At 26.4% G+C, this 14,462-nt stretch overlaps 1 protein-coding gene across 1 annotated transcript; it reads right to left on the bottom strand.

Moving 5' to 3' along the window:
• Positions 1-12,177: 12,177 nt before the first annotated feature.
• Positions 12,178-13,974, bottom strand: LOC101203427 (homeobox-leucine zipper protein HOX18). Its single transcript, XM_004150697.3, has 3 exons — positions 13,312-13,974; positions 12,829-12,908; positions 12,178-12,560 (listed from the first exon to the last, which is right to left on the bottom strand). The coding sequence occupies exons 1-3, from the start codon at positions 13,792-13,794 to the stop codon at positions 12,329-12,331; spliced, it is 795 nt and encodes a 264-aa protein (XP_004150745.1). The 5' UTR covers positions 13,795-13,974; the 3' UTR covers positions 12,178-12,328.
• Between the last annotated feature and the right edge of the window lie 488 nt (positions 13,975-14,462).

The following is a 14,462-nucleotide window of genomic DNA, read 5'->3' as shown; positions in this document are numbered from 1 at the left end:
TTATTACTTTATTTTAGTGATGAATTACAAATTTAGTCTCTAGATAAAAGAAAGTTTGTTCGTATAATATTACAAATTTTTATCAAACCCATGAATTGTAACTATAAACTATATGATGGGTCAAATTAAAATCCAAACTTTCTCTAAATCGGTTACTTACGAGAAGATGTTATCAAACCATATAGACTAGATTTAAACTTTCTCCAAACCAACTATTTATAAGGATTTTATATCAAACCACACATCCACTAAATTATTTCTCCAAATCACTTATGAGGATTTCATCAAACAATTAAAAGATTGCATTCAACCCTAACTTCCCCTAATCATCTTTTTAATATCAACACCAAAATGAATTAAGATTGGAGCTGAAAAGGGAGAGAGAGAGAGAGAGAGTAAATGGGAAAAGTAAATTTTTTATAAAAAATAATATATAGAAAAGTAGTTTGGAAATTGAATGCACACTGTCCACAGTTGTTTTGTCAGCTGCAACAAAAAACAGGTTACTATTCAATTCCCTTTGTGTTTACAAAGTAGAATTTCCTAATTAATTTCTTTCTCTCTTTTCCTTTCTGACCCATTTCAATTCAATGCCATTTCCCAAATATGGGATATTCATATCATATTGTTGAGATTTTCTTTTCAATTTTTTCTTCATATTTTCTTTCTCCTTAAAGCTTCCATCTGCCCTAATTAACTCCTTTTCTTCCTATCAACTTTAACTGTAATCACTTGAATAGCTGAAGGGGAATAAAGGGTGAAAGCAACAATTCATAATTTTAGTCTTCTTTTTTATTTGAAAAAAAAAAAAAGAGCTTTCTTGATTTCACTTCTTACAGAAATTAATTAGACTATATCAACAAAAGGAAATGAAAATTACCAAAACAAAAGCTAATTAAGAAACATTTATATATATATATATATATATATATATATATATCATAATCATGCATGATAATAATCAAGATCAGCATAAACTATAATATTATATATTATTGACTTTGATCTTGATCTTGATCACTTGTTCTTTTTCCTCTCTACTTAATTGTGAAGTGGGTTAGGGCCAGTAGGAACAACCCTTTTCTCTTCAAAGTTGGTGCCATTATTATTATCGATCATCATCATCTTCTTAGAGCTCAAGAAGAAGCACTCACAACAATGGAGGTCGTTAACGTCGTTGTTCTTCGAGTACTTGCACCTGTTGATTGTCGTCTCTGCCAGTGTAGTTGTCAAGCTGTTTTTGTTGTCTCTAACACCGTTGTGATCCAAAAACAACGTCTTCCGAGCACCCGCAACGGAGGTAACACAAACAACTAAAACCGAAAGCCAAAACAATAAAATGCTAGACTTGGATAGTCCCATTGCACCACTCATTTTGAAGAAAGGGAAAAATTGATGATTTGGAAATGATGATGATCATGTGAAAGGGTGAAGACCCACAAAATAAAAAAAGATGATATATGAGATTTATAGTTTTAAAACAAAACAAAACAAAACAAAAAAGAAGAAGAGAATGGAGAATTTATAGTTGAAAAGTGACCTGTGAAGGAAGAAATTAAAGAGGGAATGAAAATTAAAAATTATAAGGCAAAAGGAATCGAGAAAATGAGAGAGGGAGAGAAAGGGAGAGTAGAAGAGGGTGTGAAGAACATTAAGTAATGAATAATAATTATGATATATGGTACCAATAAGAAGAAATAAACAGTAAAAAGGTCTTTTTTTGATACATCAAAATCTCTTGTCTGATCCAAAAAAATAATAATAATAAAAGTAAATTAATTAAAAAGGCCTTCACCAACCCTATTAATTGCCATTGGTGAAATATATCATTATATACAAAATTAAACAAGACAAGGATTTGTAATTGGGAACTGTAACAAAAGCTCAAAACACAACATTCTGTGTTCTCTCTCTCTCTTCCTCTCTGTTTTTAATTGTGAAGTATTATGAAAATTTGAAAAACCTCTCATTTCAAGAAAAAACGTTTTTTTTTGTATGGATGACCTGAACTTTAAAGAGATAATAATGTTGTTTGTCCTAGTTTTAGGAAATAATGAAGAAAGTTGATCCTTTGTCAATGCTACTGTGGCACCAACAAAGTGTTAATTATACATACTACCTGTCGCTCACCATTAAATGATAGTTGTGAGAATGACAAGCACAAACATGAACAAAAAGGAAGAGTGCAAGTGCAAGAGAGCAATATCTAGCAGGAGTTCAAAGGAGGAGGAAATGTGAGTATGAGAACTCAGGGAGGAAGAAACGATTATTCTAGTTGTTTTGACCAAATTTCGTTGTTATGTCGTACGCAAAGTTTAGCACAACCTTGTTACTAAATGGTGCATATTGACACAAAGTTCATCTACTTTCATCACAAATACATTTTGAAAGCTCTCACGCAAAACCTTTGCATACAAATTCCTTCAGTAAATCAAAATCTTCGAATGTGAGACAACATACTACTTGTTTTTCCCTCAAAATACTTTTGCTATGTGCCAAAAGCCCAAATCATTTTCAACACCAATGTACAAAATCATCTTCCACACTTACTAAAATCAATACATCATAATATTCATAAAGTGTATATATAATTAATACACTCTTAGGGTCATACTTCATTATTTTTACAACTTGGGACAGAAAACCCTCGTAACAAGAAGTATATGTATATATTTGTATTTATTGCCGAAATATACAAATATATTGTGTGATGTTTTCATCATATGTATTCAAATAAAAACCAACCCTAAACACAACAACCCTACTACTTCCTACTTCTTCCCCTATCACTTTTCTTATATATATATATATATATATATATATATATATATATATATATATATATATAAAAAGGAATTAAAATGATAAAATCCTCTAAATAACCATTGAGTTATGGAGGAAGTTAGGATGTTTCAATGAAGGATTTTCACCTGCTCCCAAAGGAGCCATTAAAACCTGACATTTCAGACAAGAAAAAAAAGTGAGTGCAGATTAGGGAAAGCTCGGGGGAAGACGTTCATGGAGTTAATGAACACATAATAATTTTCATTTGCTTTGGTTTTGCATTAATAGTGTTAGTTGTTTGTTTTGAGGTTTTCGATTGGCTTAACCTCAATGGTGAAATTATATATATATAAATACATGTCACAATTTCGCGGATATATTATCATTTAAAGATGGTTGTTTTAATTTACTTGAAATTATGTTTTAGCCAAAAATAATAACAATAATAATAGAATTAAGAGAATAATAACAAGTGAATATGCCTACCCTCCCATCCATTCTCATCACCCACTTAAAAAATATTTTGAATATTTTTTTAAAGAAAAGTAAAGTTTATTATCGCATTGTCAAATTATGATTAAACAGTTTGATGGAAAATACAAAGATAATGGATACTTAAAATGTCTTAATTGTTTTTCAAAATTTCAATATACTATCAATTTTCAGATGAAGATAGATTTCTCCACACAACGTGTTGTTTAAAAAATCTTAAATCATCAATTGACTTACAAGTTCAAGTTAATGGTGAAGATATCTTTAATATAGTGTAATTATTATAACTAGCAGCATTTTAGAGAGAATAATAATTATCAATATAACAATAATTTTTAAGAATTACAAATACAAAAAAGTTTATCAATGATGTAATTCTTGTTGTGGGTAGATTCTTACGGTTTATCAGTACTGACATGTCAACATTTATAATATAGTTGATCAATGATAGACTTTAGACTTGAATAAATTTTGCTTTATTTAAATTTTTTTTAAAATATTGTTATTTATGCTGATACTTTGAATTTTAATTGTTTGCAATTATTTCTTTAATATATATTATCCAAATCTGAACTTCTTTACCAATGAGGTTGAAATATGATGAAAATCCAAACAAATTGGAAATGAACATTATTTGAGGAGAAAATTAACAATGTGAGCTTGAATGTAGAACTCTCGTAGACCACCTACTCTTATACTATATTAAATAATCGATTAACCCAAAAAACTTAAGGTCGTGGATAAAGGTAAATTTAATATAATATCCAAAAAAGAAAAAAAAAACACACATTGTGTTTGTAAAAATATCACAACTTAATTTGATATTATAGTATGTACTTTCTATTCATATAATATATTATAATTGTTTCTTCGTTTTCCCTACTCGAGTTAATATACTTATTTATAAAAAAGTTAAATGTTTGAATCTACCACGGGTGGTGTACTCTAAAAAAGCAAAACAAAACTATATCATATGAAACTTATAATTACATGTCAATTATATTTCTTACATCATTCATGAATAGCTTCTTAAACGTATTAGAAAGAAAGGAAAAGAAGTTACATTTTGAGAATGAAAATTGGAGTATAATGTTTATTAAAGCTAGCTAGTATACTATGTGATCAAACTTTTAGAATCAATTTTCTCTAAGCTAATTAAAGATACGTAAAATTAATAAATCATGATATAAACTTTACCTATGGTCATAGGTTAAATCAAATCAAATTGCTTTGTGCCTCAAACTATTGTTACTTAAATTCACTCAAATTCAATGGGGGAAAAGTGAAGAATTACCCATGTTCTAAATTAATTAGAACCTAAAGTGCTTTTACTCATGAATCAATTATGTCCTAAGTTTTCATAAAAGTAATTTTATGAAATAGTTCAATGTGGCTCTAAAGTTACTTTTTCTCTTAGGGTAGTGGGTTACTAATTACTAGACATTAATGTTGATGTGGAAAAAAACTGAGAGAGAGGAGGGTAAAAAATAAAATATAGATTTTTGTCAATCAACACTAAAATTAATTTTAAAATGTCCTTACCAATAAAATCAAATTATTCTTTTAAAAAATGAAAGTGTGTTTTCTATTAATTTCTTGCTAGTTTTCATTATTTTTGTTAAAAAAAAAAAAAAAAAAGCTGGATTCTTAAAAACTAAATAAGTTAAAAGAGACATTTTAAAATGTGAAACTATTTAAAAAATATATAAAATGAAAGAGGGTTTTATTTTCCACATTCAATAAATTTATTGTCCCAAAAATTGAAAAGTAAATAAGGTTTAATTAATTAAGAGGATGTTATTATAAAAGGTGGGTGGGTGAGATCAGAATTTATCTTTTCATTAATTATTTCTACAAAAAGGTAAATAAATTAATTATTGATAGAACTTAATTAGCTCCATTTCAGCTGCAAGAATGATTAATATTTCTCTACATAAGCTCTCAATTTGAAAGAGAATATAGAGAGGGTTAGGGTTTGAGTTAGAGAAAATAAATGTGTGCTAGGGCTGCTATATATAATTCTTCTCAATTATTATATATTACTAAATTTCGTAGCTTTTCTTTTTTAAGATATCTTTAGTGAAATTCATCATTTATTTTTATTTTATCAAAATTTATAATTTATAATTTACAAAGACTTGGATGCTATTGATCTAAAGAAAAAAAGACTTAAGATGGCTATTTATGTCAAACTTAAGAGAAACGTTTAAAGCTAGAAAATGTCTTTTTTATATATATAAAAACAATCAATAGGATTATATTGATTTTTGAACGCATAGCTCCTTAGTCGAACACATCTTTTTATATATATATGTGTTAGTTGGTCTATACTTGCTTAAAAGACGAAAAAGAGAATGTTCCAATTATATAAAAACACATAGGAAAATATTTAGAAAATGTGTTGATGTGATAATTCTTTTCTAAAATTTCAAAAATAAAAGTTTGTAATTTTTTTAATTGACCAATAGATCAATCGGTAAAATATCTATATGGTATAGAACAATTTTGAAAAAGAAAAAACTCACAATGAAAAAATATAAAAAAATGCTTCAGTCAACCCATGATTAATTGGACACGCGTGCGCGTGTAATTCTTCTAATTTTAAACGATCACGATAAGCGATCGTGTAAGAAATGGTACACAGTCGTGCAAGAAATGAAACGCGATCGTATAAATGCTATCAACACCAGCCACATGCACGTGTAATTCTTCTTCTAAACGATCGTGATACTCGATTGTGTAGAAAATGATACACGATCGCATAGTTCATAGTACACGGTTGTTAGTTCATAATAAACGATAGTTTTGAAAAAGCCCTAGTAAACGATCGTGTAGATGATGATACACGATTGTGTGTAATTTATGATCACACGATTGTGTAATTTATGATACACGATCAAGTAGTTCATGATAAATTATGATTCTGAAAAGTCCTAGTAAATTATTGTGTGTAGTTCATGATAAATATTGATGGTTTTGAAAAACCTTATGGTAAATGATCATGTAGTTTTCATCTCTATCCATGACACATTAAAAAAGAATAATACAAGATTGATGATTGATTGAAAACAAAGATAATAATAGCAGAAGTATAATGAAAAAGAATAATAATAGTTGTAGAACAATGATCCTGATATCAAAAATATATAAAATAATTACAGAAGGAGAAGAAAAGAAGAACACACTATCGGTGACTACTACGGTGAAGAGGATGAAAAGGAAGAAAAAAGAAACTGAAGCCACGCGAAATTCAAAAACGACAATGATAAATCTAGAATATTTTAAACAAATGGTCGATTTCATGAACTTTTTATTTTGTTGTACGTGATGTAAACATTTTAATGTTTTGTTACATTTATGAAAATTAACCTAAAAAATATTTTTGAACTTTGATATATTGGTTGATTATGATTTGAAAGACCGGTAAGGTTTGATTTTTAGAATTGTGAAAAGAAAAATATTTTTTACATGAAAATAAATTTAAGAGAAATTGAATGAAAACTAATTAATTAATTCCTATAATTTTATTTCTAAGATAGAGAAAGAGAAATAATGGAAACAAAGCAAACTCTTCCACTAGAGAGAAAAACACAAAGTATTCCTTGTTCATGATTAATTGAGTTGATGATGTTATATATTTTTGAACAAGTTAATTAGTTTTTCATTTTAATTAAAAGAAAAAGTAATTGGATATTTTTATATAAAATTAAACTCATAATGTTTGGCCAAAAGTTATCCTGGAAAATTTTAAAAAATAAAATAGATGAAATTACTTGATTGAATATAAAAAAGAAGAAAAGAAAAAAAAAATGGGCAAGTAAATTTACATTACTTGAAAATGAATTTGGAGGAAATTAAATAAATGAGACAAAGTCACAATATTTAATTAGTCCTTTTGTGGAGGCAATCATTTAAAATGAAAGAAAAATATTGGTCCCTAAAACCCAAAAAGTCTTTTTGTTAATTAGGCTCTATACAAATAGAGTAAGCTAAATAATTCCCACAAACTTTATAGAATAGCAAAATATTCACTTTATATTCAATGATTCAATTAGAGTACTCCAAGTTAATTAATGGCTCTAATATTTATTATTATTTTTAATTTACAATATTTAACACAATAGCCCCTCTCTCTCTCTTTCTCTCGTATCTTTATAATATGATAGGATATATATATATATATATATATATATATATATATATATATATATATATATATATATATATATACATGATCTACCTTAAATTTAAATTTATTTTATTCTACTTTTAGATTTTATATACTTGTTAAGATCTTTTTCTATTTCTATAATTCATAAGAAGCTATATTAATTATTGTTCACATTTCAAAATATATTTATTTTGAAAAAGAAAATAAATAGAACAGAAAAAGACTAAATAAAAGTCAACTTATTTGAAGGAGGAAGAATAATGTCCATGCATTAAATAAATAAATTAAAAGTAATAATTTAAATTTAAGAAAAGAAATAGAAAAACTTACCCACTAGGAAAGCAAAGGGGGTAAGTTTTTTTTTGAGGAAATTTCAAAGGTAATATGGGACAAAGAAAATTTCATACCAAACTTCTCATAAAGTGAGAGAGAGTTGGCAAAAAATAGAGTCATGTTATTACATTGAAGAGAAGACTATGATTTGAAAAGTCAATAAGTCATGGTCAATAAAAACCTTCCAAGAAAGAAAAAAATATATATATATATTATATATGCAAATGATGAGTGCAATATTTTTATATAAAAGATATAAATTTAAATAAATTATTATCCTTGAGATATATTTGAGAGAGATGTTAAATCAAAAACTTTATTACACATTATACTTTTATTTGGTTACTACAAAATAACATAGTTTCTTATAAGTCCTTCACCACAAATTTTCAACCAATTATCGAATCGAATTTAAAAATCATCCATTCGTCGTAGCCTATTTTTCAACCAAACTATCACTAAATCGACTATGGTCGGTTTGGTTTAATAAATATTCAAACCGACTTCGATCTCAACTATCGAATAGTAAATGTCGATCGGTTTAACTCTTTGAAAACTATTCTTTGACATCTACCATATAACTTTTTCAACCGATACCGATCGACTCCTCTCGTTCTCTATTCGATCGACTTCGGTTTGTTCGATCGGCTCAATTTTTTATTATTTGCTTAGTGTGTGTCATGTCATCAAAAATTTTGATTAGATTATATATAATTAAATTCGTCTATATCTATTAATTTAATTTTTTGGATTAATTAACTGGTAATTTTAAGATGGTATCCTAGTAAGTAGTCCAAGAAAGTATAGTGTTAAATTTTTCATAGATTTCAAACATACAAGTGAGAGTGTGCTATAATATATAATTAAACTTACCTTGATCTAATAGTGTAAATGTTGGCGATGTGATTTAAGAAAATTACAAGTTCTTTCATCTTTGAGATTCTTAGATTCGTGTTTGATTAGTTCTTAAGCTTTGAAAGATGTTTAATATTTTTTTCTTTAAAACTTTCAAATACATTAGAAATTTGGGATGTTTTCAAATATTAAAAAATGAATCAAAATACCATAATTTAGTTTTAGATAGATCTTGTTAAAAAATGACAAACTACCATATGTGTTTATCATAACACATAAACACATAACACATAAACACGGATAGTATATCACGCTCTACCACTATCACAGATAAACTATAATATTTTGTTATTTTTATAAATATTATTCAAACGAATTTTCATAAATAGTAAAAGAATTCGAAACTACTTATAAAATGTATAGAAAAAAAAATGAAAAGAGCTCTAAAGAATTTAATGATTTGGTTTTAATTTCTTTAGTATATTTGAAAATGCGTACTATTGACAATATTCATTTTCTTAAAATTTTTAAATACCAATTAAATATAACATTAACTTAATAACTTGGAGGGGTTCATATTTCTTTATTTTATTGGTTCTTAATTAAGTTAATTGTGGCTTATTTTTATAATTTTAATTCTAATAGTCATAATATGGTAAATAAAAACTTTTTATAATAAACGACTCTATAACATAAAAATTCTAAACTTAAATGATAAACATTACGTTATAGTCTTATAGATATAGAATTTATGCAATAGAATATCTTTCAACTATTTCAAATTATTTATGCATAATTTGACATCGTTAAAAGTTAAAGTTAATGAACTTGATATATAGAACCTTTCTAAACATAGTAAAATGATAAAAAAAAATATCTAAAATATAAATTATATAATAATAAATATTTTTAATAGTTTTGTGATTAATCATAAATTTTCTATATATTATTATCTTTTTTTAAGAGATTAAAATTAGTGGATAAAATCGAAGCTCAATTAATTAAAGCCTTAATGGACTAACATGATGAAATAGAAAGTTTAAAGTGAAAATAGATACCATAGGACCAAAATGTACCATACCAAACATGTTTGTCAACTACAAAATTAAATGGTTTAATTTTCATTAAATTCAAAGTTATTCTAGCATTAAGATTGGAGAAAAAAATTTGCTCTATGCAGTGATGATATCTAACTAACTAAGGAGACTATAGATATAATATTTTAATCTTATATTGTATGGTATGGTGTGATCCTCCCAATATTTAACCTCACAACTTATGAATTACATTAAAATAAAATCGGAATTTTAAAAGTAAAATTGTAATATTCAGTATTTATAAACTAAATTAATCATATTAAACTCATTTAAATGAAAACTATATATTCAAAATAGGATCGAGAGATGTGTGTGTATGTATATAGATTTATTATAAGAATGGTTTTGTTCTAAAATGATCTTGTTTTGATTATTTTGTTATATTTGAATACCACGTGCCTAAAAACACTTTTAAACAAAAAATTTAATCACTTGAAAATAATTTACTTTAATTTTTTATTTCACATTTTTAAGAAAAAAATCAAATTTAATTTTGAATAATGAAAAAAGCTTTATGTAGATTACTTTTTTCTTTAAAAAAGAAAATATTACAATGGTACGAGAGAAGTTAGGATGTACATGCGACGATGATGTCTTAACTTAAGTTGACACACCTTTAACGTTTTCTTCAATATTTTAGAACTGAAGTAAAAGGTAATGTCTTAATCACAAAAATAGGAACGTTCAAGAGGATCTAGTTAGAAAGAAGCTCAAAGTTAGATACAAGACATACAACAGCTAGTAGGAAGAGGCTATAGAAAATTCTTCCATGAGCAAAATTAATATATTTCCGACACAATATTCTTATCATTTTTTAAATTGTGATTGTTTCTTCCCTACACGAAAAAATCATACTTTTTCATTCATAAAATAAGATCATTTTGAAATGACAAAACGATTTTAATTAATTATTTCAAATTAGCTTATAAATGTTATACATGTTAAATTAATAAAAGGAAAGTAAGAATTGATTTTTAAAAAAAATTAAATAAAATTTAAAAATTTATTGAACCTTTCAAAATTTAATTAAAGTTTTTAAACAAAAGAATAGGTTTTAAAAACTTATTTTTAGAATTAATTACGTGAAACAAACACTAATTTTCCATCCATTGAAGTAGAATTTCATTTATTTTATTATCTACTATATATAAGGAAAAACAAATTCAATTTTTTTTTAAAAAAAAGTAGAAAAATAGTTTTATTTTGAGAAGCATTGTTAAATCCAAAAATAAAAACATAAAGAACACAATAGTTATCAAATAACTCATACTTATCTTATAGGGATAGGCCACAATATATCGAATAATGCAAACTTTATTTCACTATGAGCTTTTATTTATTTATTTATTATTACAAATTTCTTTTTCTGAAGAAAGAAAAAACACAGTTTTAAAAATTAAAAAGAGAATATTGGCGATGATTACAAGGAATAATATATAAACACATACACACACATAATTATAATTTGTTGACATGATATTTGGTCAAAGATTAGGTGCTTAATATTCAAAAGCCTTTTACTATACCAACCCATAAGGAAATTCCATAATCCCAAAATTGATATGAAAAATAAAAATTCTTTTTAATTTTCTGTTCACTACAACAACAACAATAATAGCATATACACACCAAAAAAGTCCAAGTTTGATTTTAAAAGTTCCCATTATCAAAATTATATGATTCAACTCAAGGATAAGAAAATATATATATATATATATATATACACATTTTCTGGCTTATTTGAGACCACATAGAGAGTGGGGAAAAAACAATTATGGTCCAAAATTGTTCATATATATATATATACTGTAATAATATATATTAACATATAAAACCTTTTCGAACTAGAAAACCATAAAATACACACATTTAGAGAGAGAATTAAAGAGAGGAAATTTTAAAAATTGGTCCAAATTGTTAATGTCAATAATAATGTTGAATTCTTGAATTTAATTCAACTACTAGAGTTATTGTCCTCAAATTAAATTTATGAAAACTAGGGGAGGCCAAAAAGAGATCAAATTAGACCCAATTTCCTTCTCACTTTTGTTAGGTCTCATAACCCTAAAACAGTTTACAGTGACATTCTTCTTTAATTTTCCTCTCTAGATTCCTTCTTTAAACATTATTGATTCAATTTAACTAACTTTGAAAATTCTAATTAAACCTCCCAGAAAAAGGGATTGGAATTCAATCTCCATAAAAAGAACTAGAATTTAATTGTTATAATGTTTAGAACTCTTATCATTTTTGGAGTTTACATTTGAACCTTAGGAATCAATAAAACCTCGTAATTAAATTTAGAGATATTTCTAAATATAGAAAGATATAATCCAAAATCTTTATAAAATATTTAAAATAAACTGCAGTATTTTGCAAATTCCTTTTGAGATCAAATTTGCAATTCAAGGAGAGAGAGAGAGAAAATCATTTTTTGGGGTCTGATTTTTTTCAAGAATATAAAATTTTGAGATGATTCATAAATGATAATCTAAAAAAGGCTGTATGTTATTATTTGAATTGAATTATTCTTTCTTTGCTGTACTAAGAACACACAGCCGGAAAAAGAAAAAAGAAAAGAGAGCATTATATTAAATTATTGTGGCGGAGAATTGGCGTCGACGGCGGGCGTCCTCGTAATTTTGTCGCATGAAGGGCAAATAGTGAGCGTCGCGGCCTTAGGCAGCTGAATATACAATTGTGAAGCTCCAAGTTTAAGCGATCTTAATTCGTTTAATTCTTTCTTCAACCTTCGATTTTCTTCGTTTAATCTTTCACAGCATTTCTTCAAGAACTCACAGTCCACTTCTGTTTGTTTCAGTTTCGTCCTGTTCATGAAAAACCAGTATGTTCAGGTTATTTTAATGAAATCATTTTAAGAAAATTGGGTGAAAACAGTTACTAAATTTCAAAAATTATAAATAAAATGGTAACGAAAAAGTTTTTGAAAACTTTAATTTCACTATTGACATTATTCTTAAATGAAAGGAACGAACTGAATAATGATAACTTAATTTTTGAAAACCAGAAAACTAGAAACTGATGTTAAGAAGGGAGATAGATATAATGTTAAGAAAAAATAAATTGTAAAAATACCTTGCACGTCTGTTTTGAAACCAAACTTCCACTTGTCGAGTTTTGAGGTTTAATTGTTGGGCAAGTGCCTGTTTCTGAGCCTGCAAATCCATGCAGAAAAAAATAATAATAACAATAAAAGATTCAGTTTTTTTCATTAGAAAACGGAAAAAATAAATTATGGTTATTCGATAAAAGTAGAAAGAATGAAAAAAAAAAAAAGGTGAAATGGGTATTGAATTTTTTTCCATAAAATAAATTGATGGGTATTTGATAAAAAAAATGGAAAGAATGAAAAAAAGTGAAATGGGTATTAAAAAAACAAAAGAAGATCGATTTTTTTCATAAAATAAATTGATGGGTATTTGATAAAAATGGAAAAGAGTGAAAAAAAGTGAAATGGGTATTCAAAAAATTAACAAAAAAAAATTGATGGGTATTTGATAAAAATGGAAAAAAAATATGTATTGACAAAAAAAAAAAAAAAAAGAAAAAGAAGCATACCGGATTCAATGTGGTGTGAAGTTTGAAGCTTTCTTCCAACAAAGTGGATTGTTCTTTAGAAAGCCTAAGTTTTTTCCTCTCCCTTAATTCTGATCCACTGCTACTAATCCCTTTATAATTATGATTAGTAGTATTAACAATATCGCTGTTGTTGATGTAATGATCTGATGATAATCTTCTAATTGATCCAAAGGAAGAATCTTGACGATGATGATCGTAATTAACAATATTATTACTGCTTCTAATCCTCTTCATTAAATGATGATCATCATCTTCTTCACTTGAATTAGCTTCATCATCATCAATTTCCATATTGTTGTTGTTGGTAATTTCCAATTCTTCTTTAGGAATGAGAGTGAAAGAGAGTTGTTGTTGTTGCTGTTGATTTTTTTGAATCTTCTTTGGGACATATTGATCACCAAATCCCAAACCAAGGCTAAGCCAACTGATATTGCAAATTTCATCTTCATGATGATCTTCCATGGCAGTAATCTTGTGGAGACAAAGAGAAAGGGGAAAAGTGGGGGATTTTAAGACAGAAGAAAAATTGGTAAAGAGGGAGAGAATGAGAGAGGTTTCAAGTTGGAATAATAATCAGTTAATTATTGAGGTTTGTGAGTTTAAAAAAAAAAGAGTAATTAATGACTTTTTTATAAAAAAAAAAATTTAAAAAAAAAGAGAGAGAGAGAATTTAATTAGGAATGAGAATATAAGAATTTTGGAAAGAGTAAAGGAGCATGCGTTAGAACTATGACTCCTAAGATGAAACCAAAATCTTCCTTAAATGCATTTGGACCCATATCTTTGTTTGACTTTATGTTTATTTTATATATCTATATATATATATATATATATAAGTTTATTTTCTTTCTTTTTGGCTTCTTTAATCATTTTCTTTTTGCTGTTTTTAAGCATTTTCCAATCCACCTTTTACCCTAATATATACTCTAGGAATCATGGTTCCTTTTACCTTTTTTTTTTATCAATTTAATTCTATAAATTCTTTTTTTAAAAAACTAAGGTATTGTCAAGTTGCACGTAGCTTTCAAATTTATCATGGATCGATACAAAAATTTTAGAAAAATCGAATTGTGTTTCACTACTATATAAGAAAAGGATGATGATGAGATAGAGATTAGATGCAACCTATG

Source organism: Cucumis sativus, chromosome 1 (assembly GCF_000004075.3).
Source record: "Cucumis sativus cultivar 9930 chromosome 1, Cucumber_9930_V3, whole genome shotgun sequence".
In the NCBI taxonomy this organism is placed as follows: Eukaryota; Viridiplantae; Streptophyta; class Magnoliopsida; order Cucurbitales; family Cucurbitaceae; genus Cucumis; species Cucumis sativus.
This window is presented reverse-complemented; position numbering and strand designations above follow the sequence as displayed.

Excerpts from the sequence above, each read along its gene's own strand:
- LOC101203427 (XM_004150697.3), bottom strand. The coding sequence starts at position 13,794 with ATGGAAGATCATCATGAAGATGAAATTTGCAATATCAGTTGGCTTAGC. Across the intron at positions 12,909-13,311 it reads TTCACACCACATTGAATCCG|GCTCAGAAACAGGCACTTGC; the intron begins GTATGCTTCTTT and ends ATGGATTTGCAG. Across the intron at positions 12,561-12,828 it reads TTTCAAAACAGACGTGCAAG|GACGAAACTGAAACAAACAG; the intron begins GTATTTTTACAA and ends TTTCATGAACAG.